Raw genomic sequence first — 22751 nt, 5'->3', positions numbered from 1 at the left:
AAAATATATAGAGCTGGTTGTGAGCACATTTTTGTTACTGACAAGCTGCTTGTGGCAACCTCCAGGGCAGGGCTTCTGGACCCGTCTCCAGCACCCCACCTTTTACCCTCAGCTGTTTCGCAGTCATCTTGTCCCCACTCCTATTCAGTTTCTCCATCTGGCAGAGTGTGGCTGATGGCCTGAGGAAGCCCCTGGAAGCAGGAGCAAAGTGGGGGCTGAGATCCAGTGTGGGTCTCAGGAGAGGAAAGGGCATTAGATCCCCTGCAGTCTTATGGAATGTAGGAGAGGCTGACCCTTTGAGCTAGAGATGACTCTTGGGGGACCCAGGACAGTGGATCTCTGTGTCCACCTCATGTCTAAAAGGGGTGCTGTCTAGCTGTGCTATAATCTTTACCCTAAGAAGTTGATTCAGGTTTATAAGTCACTGGGGGTCGGTCCTCTTGGTGAGGGTTGGCGGACTTAAGAGGTATCGCGCATCCACCAGGGGGCGCTATGACCACGGTCAGACCTGGATGGGTTGGGGCTTCAAGAGACCCCTGGCAGGGGGACCACTAGGTATTAAGGGTGTGGAAGGCTCGTGGACAGGCTCCTGGGGTTGGGCAGACTGGGATCACTGAGGAGGGGGAATACTGTGGCTCCGTGGGATTTGGGGCGGCAAGAAGATCTGGGGAAAGGTTGGCCTGAAGAATCCTAGGATGCCCCAGTATAGGGCTTGACCGACTAAGGTTGATTGTTCAGGGTCTTTTGAGCCGCCAGCGGCTTAGGCTAGGTACCCCAGCAAGGCTTCCGGAGGCAAGGGGCTTGGCTGTCTGTTGGGGGTGTGGTTTAGGCTGGGAGGAGCCACGCAGAAACCCGGGCTGCTCCGCAGCAGCAGCGGCAGGAAATCGGGGCTGGGCCCCGCCAGCGCGCGACCTTTTCCCCGTCCCGTTCCCTGCCGAGCGATACCCTGTCCTAGCCATGGATGCAGCAGAGCCGGGTAGGGGTTCTGGGATTCGGGAGGGACCTCACTGTCCCTTACTTCCTAAATTGAGGGGCCACTCCTGTCCCTCTCCATCTGGAGATCTGGGAAAGGAATTACTGAATGGGAAAGATGCAAGGATCTCCCATTGTGGGGACCCTCATGCCTGGAGGGGCCTGGGACACCATCCCCTAGCCCCCAACCCCTTTCCTATCCCTTACCCCGTCGCCTGGGGGAGGGGGCCCAGGAAGGGGAAGTGGCCGCTTCTGCTTCTGATTTTTGTGATGGGGGCAGGGTGTCACGACCGCTGAAAGAGAGGGCAAAGCAGTAGGATCCCTACAGGGCTCCTCCATAGCCCCAGGAAACAGGCAATGCTGATCTGGGGCCCCTGGAAGAGGGGCGGGGGCAGCGGCAGAAATGTGGCAAGATTCGGCTTGTGTTTCCGGCTGTCTTTGTGTCTCCCTAGTATATGTTGACTGTCATTCTGTGTTTATGCCCCTGGTGGTTTCAGTCTCTCCAGTGTGTTTCTGCCTCAGGCTCTGTTCCTTTCAGTCCCATATCTGTTTGGCCTGGGGTCCATATGATTCCATTGTCAAGCTCACTCTTTTTCCTGGGACAGTAAAGCTGCATCTGGGGCATCTGTTTTGTTGCTTTGCTCTGAGTCCATGTAGACCTCTGAGCAGCTGTCTCTGGTGGTGTCTAAGTCCATCTGCCTGCCCAGAGTTGGCCCCACCCAAGCCCACTCTCCCTCTATCCCACACATTCCTCAGGGGGTCAAGACATTCACTCTCTCTTTTTATCTCCCCTCTGCCCCCAATGAGACTGGTTGTGGTACCATGGGTAGAGGGAGGCAGTGGTTGGCCCATGTATTATGCTCCCTTTCCACATGTTTTCCCTCAGCTCCTGAGGGCAGGAAGAGGTATAGTGACATCTTCCAGAGCCTGGACAACCTTGAAATCTCACTGGGGAACGTGTGAGTCTGAGCCTGGGTCACCCGCCAAATCCTTTCAGGATCCCCAGAACCATTTAGGTGTCCTGATACCTCACTTGGAATCTGCAACATCTGGACCAATTTACCTAATAATCTGAAAAGTCTAAGATGGGACTCTCCAAAACACTTGTATTTCACAAAAGTCATCCCCCCAAATCAACTGGAAATCCCCAAAGTGGTCCTAGAACCTCACATATCCTTCTTGTGACCCCTTTAAACATTTGAAATCCCTCTATAATATTACTCTATGAGCCCCAAAGTTACCTGGGACCCTTCAAAAACTATCTCAAGTCCTATTAAAAATTCACCTAGCCCCCTGAAAACCCCATTCTTTAGACCTCCCATCTCTCTTGTAAGAGATGCCACAGAGATGATTTCCAGGACCATCCCCTAACCTGCCCTAGAACCCCTAATGCCCTTGGCAAGACAGATTGGGTGGTGGGTGGCATCCTGACATCCTTAATCCCCCAGGACCCTTGAGATGCTGGCTGGAGACCCTGTGCTCTCAGGAGACCCAGAACCTAACAAAGCTCCCCCAGCCATTGTGGTGAGTGGGGAGTGTGAGAAGCATGGGGACAGGGAGGAGGGGCCTTGGGAAGAAAGAACTCAAGGAGATAAGGCCCTTGCCTTGCTTGCTGCTGAATGCTTTCTCCCTTCCCACCAGACCAATGAAGCCAGCTGTTGGAGTGGCCCCTCTTCAGAGGGTCCTGCACCCCTAACAGGTAGGGGACTTTGAGACCAGGACTATGGAAGCAGAAAGGAGTCCTTCCTTCAGCAAGTTATCATTAACCCCATGTTCCATGCCAGGCATCATTCAGGTGCCAGGAACATGGCAGTGCACACAAGAGATTCAAGCTCATGCCCTCAAGGAGCCCCCAGTCTGGGTAAAGAATATGTAAAATTGGGCTTGGCGCCTGTGGCTCAAGCGGCTAAGGTGCCAGCCACATACACCTGAGCTGGCAGGTTCGAATCCAGCCCGGGCCCACCAAACAACAATGACGGCTGCAACCAAAAAATAGCCGGGCATTGTGGCATGCACCTGTAGTCCCAGCTACTTGGGAGGTGGAAGCAGGAGAATCGCTTGAGCCCAGGAGTTGGAGGTTGCCGTGAGCTGTGATGCCACGGCACTCTACCTAGGGCAACAGCTTGAGGCTCTGTCTCAAAAAAAAAAAAAAAAAAATGTAAAATTACAACCAGGACACATGATAACACAGGGATGTTTGAGGAGCAGTGAGGATGTAGGACAGGCACCATGAGATTAGTCTGGGGCCACAGAGAAGGCTTCCACAAGAACATAGGACTTGGAAATCAGTAGTCCACCCATCTGCCCCAGGGGAGGAACTGGACTTGCGACTCATTCGGACCAAGGGGGGTGTGGATGCAGCCCTGGACTATGCCAAGACCTGGACCCGCTATGCCAAGGAGCTGCTGGCCTGGACAGAGAAGAGAGCCAGCTATGGTGAGGACTCCTTCTGCCCCAATCCTAGGCCAAAGGCAGTGCCCAAACCCTAGCTGGATCCAGATCCTTGCTGTCTCTCCTCCCAGAGCTGGAGTTTGCTAAAAGCATCATGAAGATCGCTGAAGCTGGCAAAGTGTCCATACAGCAGCAGGTAGCCATGACCAGGTCCCCTGAAAGCCCAAGGTCCCCAGGTCTCCAGCCTTGCCCCCAAGATCCTTAGCAGCTTTCTACTTTCTCCCTCTGCCCCTATACTCAGAGCCACATGCCACTGCAATACATCTATACCCTGTTTCTGGAGCATGACCTCAGCCTGGGCGCCCTGGCCATGGAGACAGTGGCCCAGCAGAAAAGAGACTACTGCCAGGTGAGGGGATGAGACATGATGGGGAAAAGGCCGTTGTGCTGTCCTTTGTGTTCTGAATCACTGGGGAGGAAGGCACCACTGCCATCATCGCCATTTTACCGATGAGGAAGCTGAGGTCCAGGGATGCTCAGAAACTTGCTCAAGGTTACCCAGCAGAGATTCAAATCCGGCTTCCTGCACCATTGCAAAATCATATTTCAGTTTGTTTGTGCAGAGAGGCAAGAGAGGTTGTGTTCTCAGAACAAAGTCTCAGAGTCTGAGTCCAGGCAGAAAGGTTGGGGGATATGAGGATGGGGGATAGCAAATCTGAGTGAGAAGACTTGCCTAGGGATTGGGAGCTGAGAATACAGACTCAGAAGAGGATCCAGAGGAGGAAATGCACATGGGTGAAAGAATGGAAAGACTGCCTCTGGGGTATCCCTGAGGCAGTATCCCCATCCCCTACCCTTGCCAGCCCCTGGCTGCCAAACGGACTGAGATTGAGAAGTGGCGGAAGGAGTTCAAGGAGCAATGGGTGAAAGAACAGAAGCGGATGGTGAGACCTGTAGCGGATGGGGGGCGGGCTGACCAGGGAGAGGCCAGGGTGTTGACCTTCGTGGATCCCCACCCTCCACCCCAGAATGAGGCAGTGCAGGCGCTGCGGCGGGCCCAGCTCCAGTATGTGCAGCGCAGCGAGGACCTGCGGGCTCGCTCGCATGGGTCGCCTGAAGATACAGCCCCCCAGGCGTCGCCTGGACCTAGCAAGCAGCAGGAGCGGCGGCGGCGCTCACGAGAGGAGGCTCAGGCCAAGGTGGGGACTGGGCCACGAGTCTCTTCAGTGCCCCCTACCTCCCTCTGCTCTCCCCTACATGTGCCCTCTGGCCCTGGTTTCCCCAGGCGCATGAGGCAGAGGCTCTATACCAGGCCTGCGTCCGTGAGGCCAACGCGCGGCAGCAAGACCTGGAGACCACCAAACAGCGGATTGTATCCCATGTACGCAAGCTGGTGTTGCAGGGGGACGAAGTGCTGAGACGGGTGAGGCCCTTCACCACGGCCACCCTGACCTCATCTGGTTTGGGCCTTGACTGAGTCCCACCCCCTCACTGCCCCCCCATCTCCACCCCTAAGCCCTGCTCTGGGCATTAGGGCTAGTCCATTTCTTTCCACCGTCAATTTCTGCTCCAGACCCTAACCGCGCCTTGTCCTCAGCCCCATCCCCATGGGGTTCTGTCCCCAGGATGACCTGGCCTCTTCTCTCACCATACGCGTGCCTGTCCCTGGGCCCACTGCCCTAGTCCCTAAACCACGGGAAGGCTACAGGCACCGCCCAAACCCTCACCTTGATCCTGTTTTCAAGGGTAGGCCCCGCCCGAGCTCAGGCTCCACCCCCATATTCCCAGGCCCCTTCCCTTCCTTGACTGCTGTCTCAACCCTGCAGGTGACCCTGGGCCTGTTCGGACTGCTCGGGGCGCAGGCCGAGCGTGGCCCCCGTGCCTTCGCTGCCCTGGCCGAGTGCTGCGCGCCCTTCGAGCCTGGCCAGCGCTACCAGGAGTTCGTGCGGGCAAAGCAACCTGAAGCCCCGCCGCCCCCACCGCCCGCCTTCTCCTTCCAGGAATTCGTTTCCTCCATGCACAGGTGGGCGGCAGGAGCAGGGGATCAGGAATGAATCCCCAAGTCGCAGTGCCAGGCCGTTGGTACCACGGGGATGGGTACTTGAGGTCAGAGAACTCAAAGCCTCTAGTATGTAGCCCTCAAGGCTCTGAAGATTTTCTGGGAGTTAGCGGGGTTGTCCCTTTCCTGGGAAGGACAGGACTTTGGGACTATTGCATTCCAAGATGGATGATGCCTGGTGTGGGCTCACACCTGTAATCCCAACACTTTGGGAGGCCAAGCCAGAGGATTGCTTGAGACCAGCCTGGGCACCATGAAAGAGACTTCTTCTCTGCAAAAAATTTTTTAAAGGAGCTGGACATGGTGGCAGGCACTTGTAGTCCTTGTTTTCCTGAGGCTGAGACAGGAGGATTTCTTTTTTTTCTTTTTTTTTTTTTTGAGGATTTCTTAAGTTTAGAACTGAGGCTGCAGTAAGTTATGATTAGGCCATTGCACACTAGCCTGGGCAACAGGGTGAGACTTTGTCTCTAAAAAACAAAGACAGAAAAGGGGCCACAATGTTCATGGGCATCAGGGTTAGCAGACCCAAGTACTTGAAGTTGGGACCTAGACCCAAAGCCTGAGTGCCATCATTCCAGGCCAGCTTTCTGGTTTGATCCCTCCCTTGGGATCAAGCCCTCAAACCTCTGTCCTTTCAGCTCCCCTCTGGACATTAGGAAAAAGCTCTCAGGACCCCTACCTCCAAGGCTGGATGAGAGTTTGACTGAGCCAGGCACTTGGGAGGACTCAGGCACAAGCTGGCAGGGTAAGTGCAGTGAGGGCCTGGTGGGAATGGTACTCAGGTAGGGGGTTGTCCTTATTGATCTGTCCCCACCTAGGGACTCCAGGCCCCACTCCAGGCAGTGATGTGGACAGTGTGGGCGGTGGCAGTGAGTCTCGGTCCATGGACTCTCCTACTTCTAGCCCAGGTGAGGATATGACCTGACCTGACCTCACAGTGCACTTCTGATCATCCTCCAACTGCTAGCCAAGTTCTCATCCTCAATCTCTAACCTGTTCTTTGACCTCTGCCCTACCCCACATCCCTGACCTATTTTTTTGACCTATGACCCATTCTCTTGTTCTACCTTCTGAATCTCCCCACATGGTTGATCCATTCTCCAGCCCTTAACCATTGACCTGCCTGATTCCCTCTCCTTTTTTTTTGAGACAGAGTCTCAAGCTGTTGTCCTGTGTAGAGTACTGTGAAATCACAGCTCACAGCAACCTCCAACGTGGGCTCATGCAATCCTCTTGCCTCGGTTTTTTGTTTGTTTGTTTGTTTTTTTGTGGAGACAGAGTCTCACTTTATCACCCTCGGTAGAGTGCCGTGGCGTCACACAGCTCACAGCAACCTCCAACTTCTGGGCTTAGTCTATTCTCTTGCCTCAGCCTCCTGAGTACTGGGACTACAGGTGCCGGCCACAATGCCCAGCTATTTTTTTGTTGTGGTTTGGCCAGGGCTGGGTTTGAACCTGCCATCCTCCGTATATGTGGCCGGTGCCCTACACACTAAGCCATAGGTGCCGCCTTTTTTTTTTGAGACAGTCTCAAGCAATCACCCTGGATAGAGTGCTATGGCATCACAGCTCACAGCAAACTCAAATTCTTGGGCTTAAATGATTCTCTTGCCTCAGCCTCCCAAGTAGCTGGGACTACAGGTGCTCGCCACAATGCCCAGCTTTTTGTTGTTGTTGTTGTTGTCATTGTTGTTTGGCAGGCCCGGGTTGGATTTGAACCTGCTAGCTCCAGTGTATGTGGCTGGCGCCCTAGCCACTTGAGCTACAGGTGCCGAGCCCCGCTCCTGACTTCTAACCCCTTCCCTATGGCTTCCAAAACTACTCACAGATGTGAGGGGGGAAGAATCTCCTCATGACCCCTGTGACCCTGAACCTCTGTGACTTTCTGACCCCAGGCCCTGACACACGGCGGCTGGTAAAAGTTTCATCGATAGGCACCGAGTCCTCAGATGACTTTGAGGAGCGAGACCCTGGTGAGGCTGGAAGCAGGAGGGATGGGACAGCATGGAAGGTGGTCCAGGAACCCCTGACCCTATCTCCCTACAGACCTAGGAGACGGGCTAGAGAATGGGCTGGGCAGCCCCTTCAGGAAGTGGACACTGTCCAGTGCAGCTCAGACACACCGGCTGCGGCGGCTGCGAGGCCCAGCCAAGTGCCGTGAGTGTGAAGCCTTCATGGTCAGCGGAACCGAGTGTGAGGAGGTGTGGCTTGGGCTGATGACTACATGACCTCTGCTGACCCCCAATCACCTCCCTGACCTGAGATCCCTACAACTTTCCTGCCCCTGGACCTGCCCTGATCTGATGATCTCCTATAATCACTTATTCCCTAAGGATCTCTATGAATAGTCTCTTCCCCCATTAACCCCTAGTGACCTTCCCCTAGTGCTTTCTGACCTGCCACAAGCGCTGCCTTGAGACTCTGCTGATCCTCTGCGGACACAAACGACTTCCCACACGGACACCCCTCTTTGGGGTTGACTTCCTGCAACTGCCCAGGGACTTCCCGGAAGAAGTTCCCTTTGTGGTCACCAGGTGCACAGCTGAGATAGAACACCGCGCCCTGGGTGTGCAGGTGCCACCTTGACCCTTGATTGTCCCTAAAAGTGATCCAACCCTGTTGATGGCTGGATCATGAGCCAGGTGTCCCTTTCCTGCTCTTGCCCTGCAGGGCATTTACCGGGTCAGTGGTTCCCGGGTTCGAGTGGAGCGGCTGTGCCAGGCTTTTGAGAATGGCCGTGCATTGGTGGAGTTGTCAGGAAACTCACCTCATGATGTCTCGAGTGTCCTCAAGCGATTTCTCCAGGAGGTAGGTGTTCAGGGAATTGTGGTGGGGGGACTCAGGCTGAGGACCCTCCACATCCCACCCACACTGCTGTCATCCCCACCCATTGCACCCTCAGCTCACCGACCCCGTGATACCCTTCCACCTCTACGACGCCTTCATCTCACTGGCTAAGACCTTGCATGCAGACCCTGGGGACAACCCTGGGAACCCCAGCCCCAGCCCTGAGGTTATCTGCTCACTGAAGACCCTCTTGGTACAGCTGCCTGACTCTAACTACAACACTCTGCGCCATCTGGTGGCCCATCTGTTCAGGTGTGCATGGGTCCCTGAACCTTGAAACATGGACATGTATTACTAATGACCTACCACTAACCTGACACTGATCTCTGACTTTTAACATATATTTTCTGAACTCTGAAACTTAATATGTGACTGGTAACTTTGGGAAGTTACCCCTGACTCCCACACTGGGCATGTGGCTGCTAGTCTCAAGCAATGATCAAGTCATTGCTAGGTTGGCCTGTGGATTCTACTCTTACCCTCACTCTGATGACCTAATGTCCCATTCCCTGACTCTTTCTCCTCATACCATCCCTAGGGTGGCTGCACGGTTTGAGGAAAACAAGATGTCTGCCAACAATTTGGGCATTGTATTTGGACCAACACTGTTGCGGCCACCAGATGGTCCATGGGCAGCTGGCTCCATTCCTGTCACCTGCCTGCTGGACTCAGGACACCAGGCCCAGCTTGTCGAGTTCCTCATTGTGCACTATGAGCAGATCTTTGGGATGGATGAGCTCCCCCTGGCCACTGAGCCTCTGTACCAAGATTCCAGCTCAGCTCCTGGACCCCTCACAACCAGCCCTGAGCTGCTACTGCCACACCTTGGCCCAGACCTCAAGTCCCCAGCCCTAGCCTTGGACCCTGACCCAGACCCCAATCTCCAGAGTGCCCTGGAGAAGCATCCCATCGCCATGCCCCCAGAGGTAGGAACCCTCTGGGCCCATGGTCATGGAGAGGACCTTATCTCTGTTTAATTCTCTTTATCTCTCTCTTGTCTTTCTTCCTTTCCCTTTAAAATTTCTTTTATTTTCTTCCTCTCTTCCTCATTTAACCCATGTTTATTCTGGAAGGAATAGTGAGAAATGGAGTGGTGGGCAATAATGGAGTAAGAGCAGGAGACAGCCTGCAGAGGTACTAATATGGGTGACCATTTATTCCACCAACAGAATATATATCGAACACTTACTACATGCCAAATATTGTTCTAAGCAGGAAGATGCATCAGTAAGCTAAATATTCAAAGACCCCATACTTTCAGCACCTACATTCTGTGGGTGAAAGTCTGACAATAAGTAATAAATATGAGGGCGGCGCCTGTGGCTCAGTTGGTGGGGCGCCGGCCCCATATACCGAGGGTGGCGGGTTCAAACCCAGCCCCGGCCAAACTGCAACCAAAAAATAGCCGGGCGTTGTGGCGGGCGCCTGTGGTCCCAGCTACTCAGGAGGCTGAGGCAAGAGAATCGCTTAAGCCCAGGAGTTGGAGGTTGCTGTGAGCTGTGTGAGGCCACGGCACTCTACCGAGGGCCATAAAGTGAGACTCTGTCTCTACAAAAAAAAAAAAAAAAAAAAGTAATAAATATGATACAAAGTGAATTATATAGGATATTATGAGGTGATGTGTATAATAGAAGAAAGAGTATAGTAAGGGACCAGATGTCTGGAGCACCAAGGTAAGAGAGGCATGTTGTAGCAGTAAGTAGGATGGTGTGGGCAGGTCTCATGGAGAAAGTGGATTTGAGCAAAGGCTGGAAGGATGCAAGGAAAGAGTGAGTCATATGGAGATCTGGGGAAGGGTATTCCAGGCAAAGAGAACAGCTAGTGCAAAGACCCTACTGTGGAAGCATGCCTGGTATTCAGAGCACCGCCCTATCCTGTAATGAATTAGGGGAAGGTGGTAGGAAGTAAGGCCAAAGAGGAATGGGTCCAGATGGCTCCGTCAGCTCCCAGTCACCTCTAACCTACTATGCATGGGGCACAGACCACCAATGGATGCACACCTACATGCACCAGGATGACCTTCCTGTCTTCCTCTCCACAGTCCTGATAGGCCCTGAGTGGTTAAGTAGCCCTAAAAGGAAAGCCATAGCAAGTGACTTTAACAGAGTCACCTATCAGGATCCAGAGGTCAGCTGTGAGCCAGGAAGATGGCAGCAATGGCCACTCTGGGCAGCCCAAAGCTATACTCAAGGCCTGTATTCCTGGAATCTTGCCATACACACTATTCCTTTGGTCAAAGACATCTCCCAAGAGCAGCCCTGAGTTGGGAAGGGATGGTCAGTGAGCTTTGGGTCTCTGAGAACTGGAATGGCTCATAAAATAAGAAGAAGAACTCAACATAGAAAGAACTCAAGCTGCCATTACCATTTAGCTAAAGGCAGGGCCCTAAGAATATACAGATATAGTAGAAAGCAGAGTTGACGCAGGTTGATACAGTTGTAGAGAGCAGCACAAGATGGTAGTTCAAAGGCACTGCTTAGTCCTAATGTGAAGATGTCTTTTTTTTTTTTGAGACAGTCTCACTATGTCCCCCTCGGTAGAGTGCCATAGGGTCACAGCTCACAACAACCTCCCCAACTCTTGGGCTTAAGCAATTCTCCTGTCTCAGCCTCCCAAGCAGCTGGGACTACAGGCCCCCCGCCACATCACCCAGCTATTTATTTTATTTATTTATTTTTTTTTTTTGGCAGTTTTTGGCCAGTCCGGGTTTGAATCTGCCATTTCCCTTATATGGGGCCAGCACCCTACTCCTTAAGCCACAGGCGCCACTTTGGCTATTTTTTTGTTGTAGTTATCATTGTTTAGCAGGCCTGGGCCGGGTCCAAACCCACCATCCCAGGTGTATATGGCCGGCACCCTTAACCACTGAGCTACAGGCGCTGAGCCACGCTTTTTTTTTTTTTTTAATGTCTCCCTTTGTTGCCTGGGTATGTATGAGGGCAGTGGCATGATTACTGCTCATTAGAGCCTCAAACTCTTGAGCTCAAGTGATCTTCCTGGCTCAGTCTCCTTAGTAGCCTTAGTAGCTGGGACTACAGACATGCACCACCAAGGCTGGCTGATTTTTTTTTTTTTTTTTGCAGTTTTCAGCCAGGACTGGGTTTGAACCCTCCACCTCCGGGACATGGGGCCAGCGCCCTACTCCTTTGAGGCACAGGCGCCACCTAATTTTTTCATTTTTTATAGAGATAGGGTCTCACTGTGTTGCTCAGGCTAATCTTGATTGAACTCCTGGCCTCAAACAAGCCTTCCTCCTCAGTCTCCCAAAGTGCACTGTGTCATAAGCAATACACTTTTAAGTGTATTGTATCCATGTACTAAAGTACCAAAGGATGTAGATAAAGTTGTAGATACAAGCATCTTTTTTTTTGCGGTTTTTTGGCCAGGGCTGGGTTTGAACCCACCACCTCTGGCATATGGGGCCGGTGCCCCACTCCTTGAGCCACAGGCACCACCCAATACAAGCATCTTGTATCCCCACAACTGCAAAGGAACTTTTGAAAATCCAGGAACAATGGCAGTGCCCGTAGCTCAGTGAGTAGGAAGCCAGCCACATACACCCAGGCTGGCGGGTTTGAATCCAGGCCAGCTAAACAACAATGACAACTAAAACAGAAAAATAGCCAGGCGTTTTGGCAGGCACCTGTAGTCCTAGCTACCTGGGAGGCTGACGCAAGAGAATCGCTTAAGCCCAAGAGTTTGAGATTGCTGTGAACTGCGACGCCATGCACTCTACCAAGGGCAACATAGTGAGAGTCTGTCTCAAAAAAAAAAGAAAATCCAGGAACAAGTCCTTGGCTCTCCATGAGTGTCAAAGAACTCATTGAGTTTTGGGGGTCTTCATTTTGGGGTTTCTCCCTGCAGATTCCAACTGTACAGAGTAACCAGAGAGAGGAAGAGCCCGAAGACACCAAAGATGATGGGGAAGGTGAGTTTGTTGTGGAGTGGCTCAGAAGTTCTGGGGGTGCCCCTACCCAGCGTGCCTTACTGAAAGATGACTTCTGGGGGGATATCCAGAGGACTTGGGGGTGCTCAGCATTGATGACCTCGCCCCACAGCATCCAGTCAAGGCCCTGAGGACTTACTCCTGGGAACACAGTCTCGTGGCCACTTCAGTCGCCAGCCAGTGAAGTATCCCCGAGGGGGTGTGCGGCCTGTCACCCACCAGCTGTCCAGCTTGGCCCTGGTGGCTTCCAAGCTGTGTGAAGAGACCCCAGTCACATCAGTGCCCAGAGGAAGTTTGCGAGGGCGGGGACCTGGTGCTGCTGCCACCTCCCATGAGGGCAGCCCCCTGCGCCGTGCCCCACTGCCTAAGCATTTTGAGATCACCCAGGAGACAGCCCGGCTACTCTCTAAACTGGACAGTGAGGCTGTGCCCAGGGCCACCTGCTTCCCAGACCCCCAGCCTGAGGAAGCTGAGGAGCATCTCTGACCACCTTTACTAATGGAGGAGCCCAGGACTAAGAAAATGGACCCATGTCTCCCGACCTCCCCTCACTTGGTAGCCAAACATTGGGCCAGGAGTTCAATGTTGGGGGTAGGGGCGACCACAGAATTTCTGTAAGGAAAGACTACATGGCTTGGGAGGAGGCCTAAAACCCTTGTGGAGGCAAGGTCCCAGGATTCCACCACCAGACACAGGTCACTGCCAAGCATCAGCCATTCAGGCTCAGAGGTCATTCAGGGTCAATACTCAGGGTGAATACAGACAGGATATGAGATCCTTATAGTCTTTACTGGACAGGGGTGCCTTTGGTACTTTAGTTGTGGTCACTTCCTCATCCCTGCCTGCCTCCATCATTGCCTCCAAGTGACCTGTTCCCAGAGGAGGTGGGCAGTTCAGACTCCAAGTCCCGGCGGTCCTTGAGGTCTGAGGTTTGACGGCTTCTAAATAAACCGTGTCCTATGTACCTTGCATGTCTGTCTTTATCAGGGGAGGGTGGCAGGGGAGAAAGGTTAGCAAGGGCAGTACCCTTTGTTCCCATTTTACTGACCAGGCTAACTGTAGACCCCCGCCTTCTTCATCCCTAAACACCTGGCAGCACTTACAGACAACCGGGGCTGAGTCATGCCGACCTGGCCCTGCGGGAGCCCCACGTCCTTGATCTGGTCCTGCACAGTCAAACAAATACAATATAACAACCTGTAGATAACCGAGACAATGGGGCTGTGTGCTCTGGATCGTAGGAGCCTGGAGAACGAGGCGAAAAAGAGAGGAATTTGCAGGGCAGGGCCGTACAAGGGACAGCACTCTCCCGGGATGGGGAGTGCGGGGGCGGAACTGCAAAAAACTTGACTGCACCCGATGGTCAGCTGGAGCCGGAGAGGTCTGCTGAGTATCGGAGGCAGCGACGCCTTAAAGCTGGGAGCTGGGAAAGCTGAGGCTGGGCTGGGGTCCCAGCGGTGGGATCCAAGTCAGATCAGGGCGTGGCTTGTAATTCGGCGGCCGATTGGACGCGAGAGAGAGGACGGGTGGGGTTGAGAGGGTGGGGGGTCTGGAGCTGGGGCGCGGACCCAGAGACCACCCGGAGCTGCGCCTGGGCTGCTCGAGGTCTCGGCGGGACTTCTGGAGTAGTCAAGTGATTCAGCCCTGAAGGCGAAACTGCAGGCGTGTAAGGTGTGCAGGGGTCGGGGTAGGGGTCCGGTGCTGGAAACGGAGAAGCGGGACCGAGGGGCCGCGAGACTAGGAGGAAAGGGGGGGAGCAGCGGTTCCGGGCGACCCCGCCCCCGACGCGGCCTCGGAGGCGGGGCTTCCCCAGGTGGCGGGAGTGGGGCGGGGCTCCCCAGGTGGTGGGGGCGGTTCGCGATGGCCGATTAGGGGCGGGGCGTCGAAGGGGAAGACCCCGCCTCCCGCACCCTCTCGGCAGCCCGCGCTGGGCGCACCCGTTCGCTCCTCATCCCTCGCTACTAGGCCATGGGCCTCGGGCCCGCCCCGACCCCCCGCAAGCCCGAGCCGTCTGCTGCGTGACGGGCGGCCCAGGTGAGGCTAGCATGGACGGGAGGTGGGTGGGCACGGGTCCAGGGGAGGGCGCGGCACGTGCCAGCCGAGTTGGTGCGCCGCCCCCTGTTCCCTTATTCCTGCCCCCTCCCCAGCTTGGGGACGCCTGGAGGCCCGGCCAGTTGCAACCTCCCATACCACTGTCTTTGTCCGGAATTTCGCCAGGGTGCTCCGTCTCACTCAGAACGGCCCGGTGCCCCGCCCATTTAGAAAGCACTGGCGCCCAAAGTCCTGCCGCCCAACTTCTGGGGCCGCCTCTCTGCTCACTCTCATGGGCGGCTCCTTCGCCTTCACGCCTCCGCTCCGCCGGCCCCGCCCCAGGGTTCCTAGCAAGTAACCTGGCCGTTGTACACACATGCTGCCTAGTCTCTGCCCCCTGCCCTGACCCCGGCACCAAATTGACCCTAGCTCATCTTGTCACATGGCTCACGCCCCTTTGTCCTGCCCTAACTCTCATTCCCCAACCCCACCAGGTTACAAATTGGTGACAGGAGTGCTGAGACTGGTCTGTAGATGGGTTTTGTTTCGCTTCTCCATTAACAAACAAAACAAGGCATTGTCTTGGGTGACAGCTTTCATAAAGATCTTTTATAGTAGGTAAGGAACAGTTGTTCCCCTAGTCCCACCCCACAGAGATTCATTTTTCCAGATTAGCCTGGTCCACTTTGCTCCAAGGCATATAATTTGAGACCCCCTTGCCCTTTCTGTTGTGACTCCTCTCTGGCTGCTGCCCCCTCCTGTGTCTTTCCAAGTGCCAGTGCCACATTCACTGACCTTTCCCCTCTGTGCCCCCAGGTGGTCACTATGGGCCAGTGCTACTACAACGAGACCATTGGCTTCTTCTACAACAACAGTGGCAAGGAGCTAAGTTCTCACTGGCGGCCCAAAGATGTGGTTGTGGTGGCCCTGGGGCTGACTGTCAGTGTGCTGGTGCTGCTGACCAACCTGCTGGTCATAGCAGCCATTGCCTCCAACCGCCGCTTCCACCAGCCCATTTACTACCTGCTTGGCAACCTGGCTGCAGCTGACCTCTTTGCTGGCGTGGCCTACCTCTTCCTCATGTTCCATACAGGTCCGCGCACAGCACGGCTCTCACTTGAGGGCTGGTTTGTGCGGCAGGGCCTGCTAGACACAAGCCTGACGGCTTCAGTGGCCACACTGCTCGCCATTGCCGTGGAGCGGCACCGCAGCGTGATGGCTGTGCAGCTGCACAGCCGCCTGCCCCGTGGCCGTGTGGTCATGCTCATCGTGGGCGTGTGGATGGCAGCTCTGGGCCTTGGGCTACTGCCTGCCCATTCCTGGCATTGCCTCTGTGCCTTGGACCGCTGTTCACGCATGGCCCCCTTGCTCAGCCGCTCCTACCTAGCTGTCTGGGCACTGTCCAGCTTGCTTGTCTTCCTACTCATGGTAGCCGTGTATACCCGCATTTTCTTCTATGTGCGGCGGCGTGTGCAGCGCATGGCAGACCACGTCAGCTGCCACCCCCGCTACCGCGAGACCACGCTCAGCCTGGTCAAGACTGTTGTCATCATCCTGGGTGAGTGGGGACCTGCCCCAGCCCTCCAGAGACCCTGGGAAACAATGAACAAAACAAGTGATCTGATAGAGTATGATGGGAGGGGATGATTTGAGTAAGGAGGGTTCTCCTGGAATGTAATGTCTGAGCAGAGACCTGAATGCTAGGGGAAAGGAAAAGCATTCCATTCAGAGGAAGTAGAAGGTGACAATCTCTAAGGCAGGACCAGGCCAGCCTCCAAAGAGGAGAGGCTGGCTGGTGAGGAGCAGAGGTCAACAAGGCCTCAGGGGTCCTGGACAGGAGTCAGATTTTGTTCTGAGTTCTGTGAGAAGTTCTTAAGTGGTTTTGGCAGGATTGGATGTACAATGAACTGGGAAGAAGGGAGAGGTGGCAAGACCCCCCCTCCATGAGGATACACCCACCCTTCCAGAATGAGGATCAGCTGTTCCCAGTGATCCTTTTCCCCTTACCAGGTAACCAGTCTGTGGTGACCTCCTTTCCCTCATTGAACAAATCTCCATGTAGAAATGTCCAGGGTCCTGGCCATTGTGTGCCATTTAGGAAAGGTGTCTCCTCTTAGCAGACTACACACAGTTGTTGCCCAAGCTCTGGAGACCACTCCAGCTCTGAGCTCAGAGCCACAGCACTGAGCCTCCTGACACTCCACCCTGCTTATCTCGGCCTCCATCCCACAGGAGCCTTTGTGATCTGCTGGACACCAGGCCAGGTGGTGCTGCTCCTGGATGGTCTGGGCTGCAAATCCTGCAATGTCCTGGCTGTAGAGAAGTACTTCCTACTGTTGGCTGAGGCCAACTCGCTGGTCAATGCTGCAGTGTACTCATGCCGAGATGCTGAGATGCGCCGCACTTTCCGCCGCCTCCTCTGCTGTGTGTGTCTCCGCCGGTCCACCCACAAGTCTGCCCGCTATCCGTCCTCTACCCAGACAGGTGCCAGCACTCGCATCATGCTTCCTGAAAATGGCCACTCTCTGATGGACTCTACCCTTTAGCTACCTTGGACTTCAACAGGAGGCAGCAAGCACCAGATCTGTAGCCCCTGATTCAACCCAACCAGTGGAACAGACTTAAAAGCAAACCCCTGGTCTGGAATGGCACAACACCACTGCCAGCCTTCCCCAGGCACACAGATATATCTATACAGGGCATAGGGTTTTGAGGTTACCTTCAAGTACCTGGGAGAGTCTGCAGAGTACAAGAATCTGGCTCTCTAGTTATCTCAGGTTTGGGGTTTTATTAACAGACATTTTTCTATTTTTATGGCATGTCTCTGGTAAACCCTGTGGACTGAATGGTTCCTCTGATATGATGCTGTGAGGGTTAAGAGTGGGAGAGATGAGAGCTATCGTAGGCTGTGCTGCCCAGTGTGACAGGATAACAAGGACAGACTGTGGACACATCATCTTTCTAAAGGTGATTCTTGGGCTGGGTGTCGTGGCTCATGCCTGTAATCCTAGCACTCTGGGAGGCAGAGGCGGGTGGATTGCAGAGCTTGGGCTGTTTGATAACATCACCTGGAGCCTAAATATCCAGACCCCCGTCTCTGCTAAAATAGAAAAACTGAAGCAAGAGGATAGCTTGAGCCAAGAGTTGGAGGTTGCTGTGAGCTATGACGCCGTGGTACTCTACCAGGGCAACGCCTTGAGACTCTATCTCAAAAATAATAATAATAAAATAAAATAAAGGTGATTCTTTAGCAGCACAAACTAAGGGGCGCTGAACTGGGAAAGGTTTGTGGCCCCTTGCATCATGCAGGGGTTTGCCTGTACCTATCAGAATTGAGGGAGGTCCAGAGGGAGGACACGATACAAGAAGTAAACTTTTCTTTTTACCAAGGTCTTCAAAGCATTTTTTGTTACAAATTCAGATAGTCTGTCTGTCCCTGTGTCTTGAACTTGTCCTCCTTGGCTCAGGCCTATCAGAGATCCTTCAACATGGCATTTCTTTGGCCCTGTTTTCATTCTTCTTCAGTCTTTGGCTGGCTGCTGCTCTTTCTTTGTGGAGTCTTGCATCTATTCCTTTCTTCCTCTGTTCATCTCCTTCTGGTCCCCTGTCTCCATCTTGCCACCTGCCTGTCTGTCTTCTTTCACTAGAGCCTAAGGTGGTCTCTGGCCCATATGTGCCCTCACCCCTGCCTGCCCTCTTCTTTGAGTCCAGATTGTTAAAAGGTCACGTTCTCAGACATGTCTACCCCATTCATTACCTACCCTATCACCTATATTCACACTTGGAGCCATAGGTAGTGGGGTCCAGGTAGCAGGATGCAGAACTTGAGAGTTGGCACACTAATAAGCACTTTAGTGCATTATTTATTCATCACCTGCATCTTATCACACAGATATTATACCTATTTTCTTTTTTTTTTTTTTGTGGTTTTTGGCCGGGGCTGGGTTTGAAGCTGCCACCTCTGACATATGGGACCAGCGCCCTACTCCTTGAGCCACAGGCGCCGCCCTATTATACCTATTTTTATGTGAGAAGAGTGACTCAGACAGGTTTCAATCTGGACCCATAGTTACACAGCTTGAAAAGGACACAGAAACACATTGAGGGATTAGAGAATCCTTCGGAGGAAAGTGCTTCAGGGTGGCGCCTCTGGCTCAAAGGAGTGGGGCACCAGCCCCATATGCCGGAGGTGGCGGGTTCAAACCCAGCCCTGGCCAAAAACTGCAAAAAAAAAAAAAAAGAAAAAGAAAAACAAAGTGCTTCAGATTCCAACAAAGCCCAGTGTTGGTTAACAACTCAGCTGGGCTTTCTCCACCTCATCCCACAGTCCCCAAAGCCTCAGATGTGTCAGACCCACGATGAGGCCACTCTCATATGCCCCTGCCCACATTGTGGGCCAGGACCTGGATTCTCTGCTCCCAAATCGCACAGGGCTTTGTTTCTACTTCAGTTTCACATGCTGAATAGCAGCTGGTATTTGAACCCAGATGTCTCATCAGAGGCCAGTTCTTAAACCACTAAAGCATGCATTGCTGAAGAACCAAAAACATCTAGGTCCTCCTACATTAAAAGGGTCTAGGTTTCCTTTTAGGAAAACTCTCCCTTGCCTCCTGGATGTGCTAGGTCCAAGGTCCAAGTGGGTAGCATGGCTCCAAGGGCCTGGAGCCTAAATATCCAGAGGTGATTACCTAGGCACACACCCATGACAGACTCAGTTCCTGCCTTCATGGAGCTCAGAGCCTGAGAGACAAGTCACTTTGGGTGCCGATTCCTATGTAGAGGCCCCTGATGGCCTCCGAAAGCCATCTCTAAGCTGGCTGCTCTTACATCAGCATCCTCCAGGTTCTAACCGGCACCCTCATGTCTCTTGAGATTTTGTCCCATTTCCTCTTGTCTCTCTTCTCCCCACTGAGTGGCTTCAAGATTTTGTGTCTGCTGGTCGCTGAAGCTTTCAATGGCCTCCCTGCCCAGTTTTCTCTGTTTTTTTTTTTTTTTTTTGAGACAGTCTCACTTTGTCGCCCTTGGTAGAGTGCCGTGGTGTCATACCTCACAGCAACCTCAAACTGTTGGGCTCAAGCAATTCTCTTGCCTCAGCCTCCCAAGTAGCTAGGACTACAGTTGCCTGCCACAACACCTGGCTATTTTTAGAGACAAAGTCTCGCTTTTGCTCAGGCTGGTCTTGAACTCCTGAGCTCAGGTGATCCACCCACCTCCGCCTCCCAGAGTGCTAGGATTATTCGTGCCTGGCCTCCTGCCAAGTTCTCTTAAGTGCACTACTTTTCAGGCTGGTGCCCCTCTAGGCTGACCCTTGTACAGGACACAGCTCTTTGCAGTCCCCATACATTGTATCACTTCCTGTTATTGAGGTCAAGCAATGGGTTTCTTTCATCAAGGAGTGCCCCCTGTGGTTCATACATGCTGTCAAAGCCATTCATTTCCAGTCCCTGCTGTTCTCTTGACACCTAAAATCCACCCACATCAGATGATGTTTGAATTTCCTCTCCAGCAGTAATGGAAAGAAAATGGACTCTGTTCTGAAGGGTTCCAAGCGAGTCTGAGAACCCTTTACTGAGCCTGCATCTGCAAGCTGTCCTCAGAGTAAACTGGCTCTGGGAGGTACCATGACTTTGGAGAAGGGATTCACGTCCAATCTGTTCCTTTTCTCTAGCATGATGCTCCTTCTCTAAATGCCCTGAGTCCTAACACCTAAAAACATAGACTGGTGAGAATTCTGACTGAGGCGCTCTCAGCAAACATCTTTCCTTCATTTGGTAGCCACGGGCTAGCTTCTTCTAGGCAGGGAACACTGTAGAGTGTGAAGATGGATAAACAAGTGAGGGCACTCTTAAGCTGGACCTGGAATGGTGACTAGAACTGATTTTTTTTTTTTGTAGAGACAGAGTCTCACTTTATGGCCCTGGGTAGAATGCTGTGGCCTCACACAGCTCACAGCAACCTCCCAACTCCTGGGCTTAAGTGATTCTCTTGCCTCAGCCTCCCAAGTAGCTGGGACTACAGGCACCCGCCACAATGCCTGGCTATTTTTTGGTTGTAGTTTGGCCGGGGCCGGGTTTGAACCCGCCCCCCTCGGTATATGGGGCCGGTGCCTTACCGACTGAGCCACAGGCGCCGCCCTGACTAGAACTGATTTTAGCAGTGGAGAAAAACACTCAGTTCTGACCACCTTCCTGCCATCACTGTGCACACCTGCACCTCACAGCCAGGTTAAAGGGGCATGGAAGCTCCAGCGGAAGAGCCCGCAGCCCCACCTGACCCGGTGAGACTGGGGGGAACATTAGGGGACTGAACAGGGGTCTGGGGCTGCGGGCTTCTGAAAAAGAACGGGGGATGTTGAGGGGGGTCTTCGAGCGGTGTGTGTGTGTGTGTGTGTAAGAAGAATGGGAGCTCTGATAAGAAGTGGGTGGGAGGAAACCTGAAGAGGAGCGGGGACTCGGAGATGTGAGAAATGCCGAAGGACGCGCGTGCGAAGGGAGAGATGGGTGGGAGGCGAGGGCCCCTGTAGTCCCCAGAAGTGCTGGTATTGCTTTCCCATACGCTACAGGACTGGGGACTTGAGAAACGCAGTTGCCGTGGCAACCCCCAACTGAGTTCTGGGCCATTGAGGGGACTGTTCGGGGTGTGTCCTGAGGACAGTGCGCGGCTCCGGTTGGCTAACAGCGCCTGAGAGGCGTGTCTATGGGCGGTGCACGACGGCGGTTGGCTGGGGGCAGGGCCCCGGCGCGTGAGCTGGCGCGAGTGCGAATGTGAGACGGCGGCCGTTGGCTCAGGCGCCCCCCACCGAGCGCTCCAGGTCCAGGGGCTACTCCTCAGCGCCCGCCTGGCACCGCCGCCGATGGATGTCCCGCCGCTCCCCGCGCCGCCACCTTCCGCCCCGCGCTGCCCGCCGGGTAGCGACACGAGCGACGTCCTGCAGCAAATCATGGCCATCACTAACCAGAGCCTGGACGAAGCGCAGGCCAGGTATTGCCCGCGGGCTAGTCTGGGGCCCAGCCGACTCGAGCAGAGATGCGGAGGCTGGGTGGGGCCGCCGGCTGACTGGGGGCGCTTGCGGAGGCCTGGAGGGGATCTCCGAGGACGAAGGATGGATGGGGTTAAAATGGCACGGGTTGGACAGGCCTTATGGGCCTCAACAGGGGGGTGAAGGGCTTTAGGAAGTCGCTGGACAAGAGGGTTTGGGAGTTTATGACAGAGATGAGAGATGGGTACATACGGGACTTTTGAGGGGTGAACTACTAAATTGGTTAATGGGTTCATGGGACTTAAGCAAGTGGGAAGTTTTTTTGTTTTTTGTTTTTTTAAGGCAGAATGTCTCACTGTGTTGCCCAGGTTAGAGTGCTGTGCCATCAGCTTAGCTCACAGCAACCTTAAACTCCTGGACTCAAGTAATCCTCCTGCCTCAGCCTCCCAAGTAGGGCACTATAGGTGCCCGCCTCACCGCCCAACTACTTTTTCTATTTTTAGTAGAGACAAGCTGATCTCAAACTCCTGACCTAAAGGTGATGCCATCCACTGTTATCCTAAATAACCATTACATACTACTGGACAGGCCCTGGCAGGGCCAGATGAACCCATGTGCTACTTACTATCTGGAGTTACTTATCCTCCTAAAAGACCTTCTATTATAGATAAATTTAAAAAAACTGAACACTCTGAAGGCCATAGTGCCAGTCAAAGACCGTATATACAAGGAGCAGGGGGCAGCGGCTCATGCCTATAATCCTAGCGCTCTGAGGAGCCTGAGGTGGGTGGATTGCTTGAGCTCAGGAGTTTGAGACCAGCCTGAGCAAGAGCGAGACCCCCGTCTTTAAAAATAGCAGGGCATTGGGCGGCGCCTGTGACTTAGTGAGTGGGGCGCCGGCCCCATGTGCTGAGGGTGGCGGGTTCAGACCCAGCCCCGGCCAAACTGCAACAACAACAACAACAACAACAACAACAAAAATAGCCGGGCATTGTGGCGGGCGCCTGTAGTCCCAGGTGCTCGGGAGGCTGAGGCAAGAGAATCGTGTAAGCCCAGAGTTAGAGGTTGCTGTGAGCCGTGTGACGCCACGGCACTCTACCCGAGGGCGGTACAGTGAGACTCTGTCTCTACAAAAAAAAAAAAAAAATAGCGGGGCATTGTGGCAGGCTCTGAGGCAAGAGGATCTCCCGATCCCAAGAGTTTGAGGTTGCTGTGAGCTATGTTGCCATGGCACTCTACTCAGGGTGACAAAGGGAGGCTTTGTCTCAGAAACAAACAAAATATATACAAAGTACACTTAATAATCCACTTAGTAAAATAATGACCAACTATAAAGTAAGAATATGTTAAAGAAATAAATACTTGGGGTGGCGCCTGTGGCTCAGTGAGTAGGGCGCCGGCCCCATATGCCGAGGGTGGCGGGTTCAAACCCAGCCCCGGCCAAACTGCAACCAAAAAATAGCCGGGCGTTGTGGCGGGCGCCTGTAGTCCCAGCTGCTCGGGAGGCTGAGGCAAGAGAATCGCGTA

At 53.8% G+C, this 22751-nt stretch overlaps 3 protein-coding genes across 9 annotated transcripts in view; all 3 read left to right on the top strand.

The window, feature by feature from the left end:
* Positions 1-851: 851 nt before the first annotated feature.
* GMIP (GEM interacting protein) lies at positions 852-13172 on the top strand. 3 transcript variants are annotated; one of them, XM_053586346.1, is made up of 21 exons: positions 852-976; positions 1859-1931; positions 2421-2496; positions 2614-2671; positions 3283-3408; positions 3495-3559; positions 3665-3772; positions 4227-4307; positions 4392-4562; positions 4649-4786; positions 5190-5386; positions 6061-6167; positions 6241-6330; positions 7317-7394; positions 7468-7622; positions 7807-7995; positions 8092-8229; positions 8324-8520; positions 8807-9194; positions 12133-12196; positions 12327-13172. In XM_053586346.1, the coding sequence occupies exons 1-21, from the start codon at positions 958-960 to the stop codon at positions 12698-12700; spliced, it is 2892 nt and encodes a 963-aa protein (XP_053442321.1). In that variant the 5' UTR covers positions 852-957; the 3' UTR covers positions 12701-13172. The 3 variants fall into 3 exon arrangements, with proteins under 3 accessions (XP_053442321.1, XP_053442319.1, XP_053442320.1); XM_053586345.1 differs by having other exon boundaries at positions 886-976; positions 1253-1931; XM_053586344.1 differs by having other exon boundaries at positions 869-1931.
* Positions 13173-14110: 938 nt separating this feature from the next.
* LPAR2 (lysophosphatidic acid receptor 2) lies at positions 14111-17616 on the top strand. 3 transcript variants are annotated; one of them, XM_053586359.1, is made up of 4 exons: positions 14111-14248; positions 14740-14863; positions 15062-15803; positions 16478-17616. In XM_053586359.1, the coding sequence occupies exons 3-4, from the start codon at positions 15071-15073 to the stop codon at positions 16789-16791; spliced, it is 1047 nt and encodes a 348-aa protein (XP_053442334.1). In that variant the 5' UTR covers positions 14111-14248; positions 14740-14863; positions 15062-15070; the 3' UTR covers positions 16792-17616. The 3 variants fall into 3 exon arrangements, with proteins under 3 accessions (XP_053442334.1, XP_053442333.1, XP_053442335.1); XM_053586358.1 differs by lacking the exon at positions 14740-14863; XM_053586360.1 differs by lacking the exon at positions 14740-14863 and having other exon boundaries at positions 14123-14270.
* Positions 17617-20993: 3377 nt separating this feature from the next.
* Positions 20994-22751, top strand: part of PBX4 (PBX homeobox 4) — a 42123-nt gene continuing 40365 nt past the window's right edge. For all 3 annotated transcript variants that reach the window (XM_053586356.1, XM_053586354.1, XM_053586355.1), the window contains exon 1: positions 20994-21226. In XM_053586356.1, the coding sequence (XP_053442331.1) occupies positions 21099-21226 (128 nt within the window). In that variant the 5' untranslated portion in view covers positions 20994-21098. The remainder of the gene's footprint in view (positions 21227-22751) is intronic.

This window comes from Nycticebus coucang, chromosome 3 (genome assembly GCF_027406575.1).
Source record: "Nycticebus coucang isolate mNycCou1 chromosome 3, mNycCou1.pri, whole genome shotgun sequence".
In the NCBI taxonomy this organism is placed as follows: domain Eukaryota; kingdom Metazoa; phylum Chordata; class Mammalia; order Primates; family Lorisidae; genus Nycticebus; species Nycticebus coucang.
The sequence above is the reverse complement of the archived record's forward strand: the minus strand, read 5'-3'. Positions and strand labels throughout refer to the sequence as shown.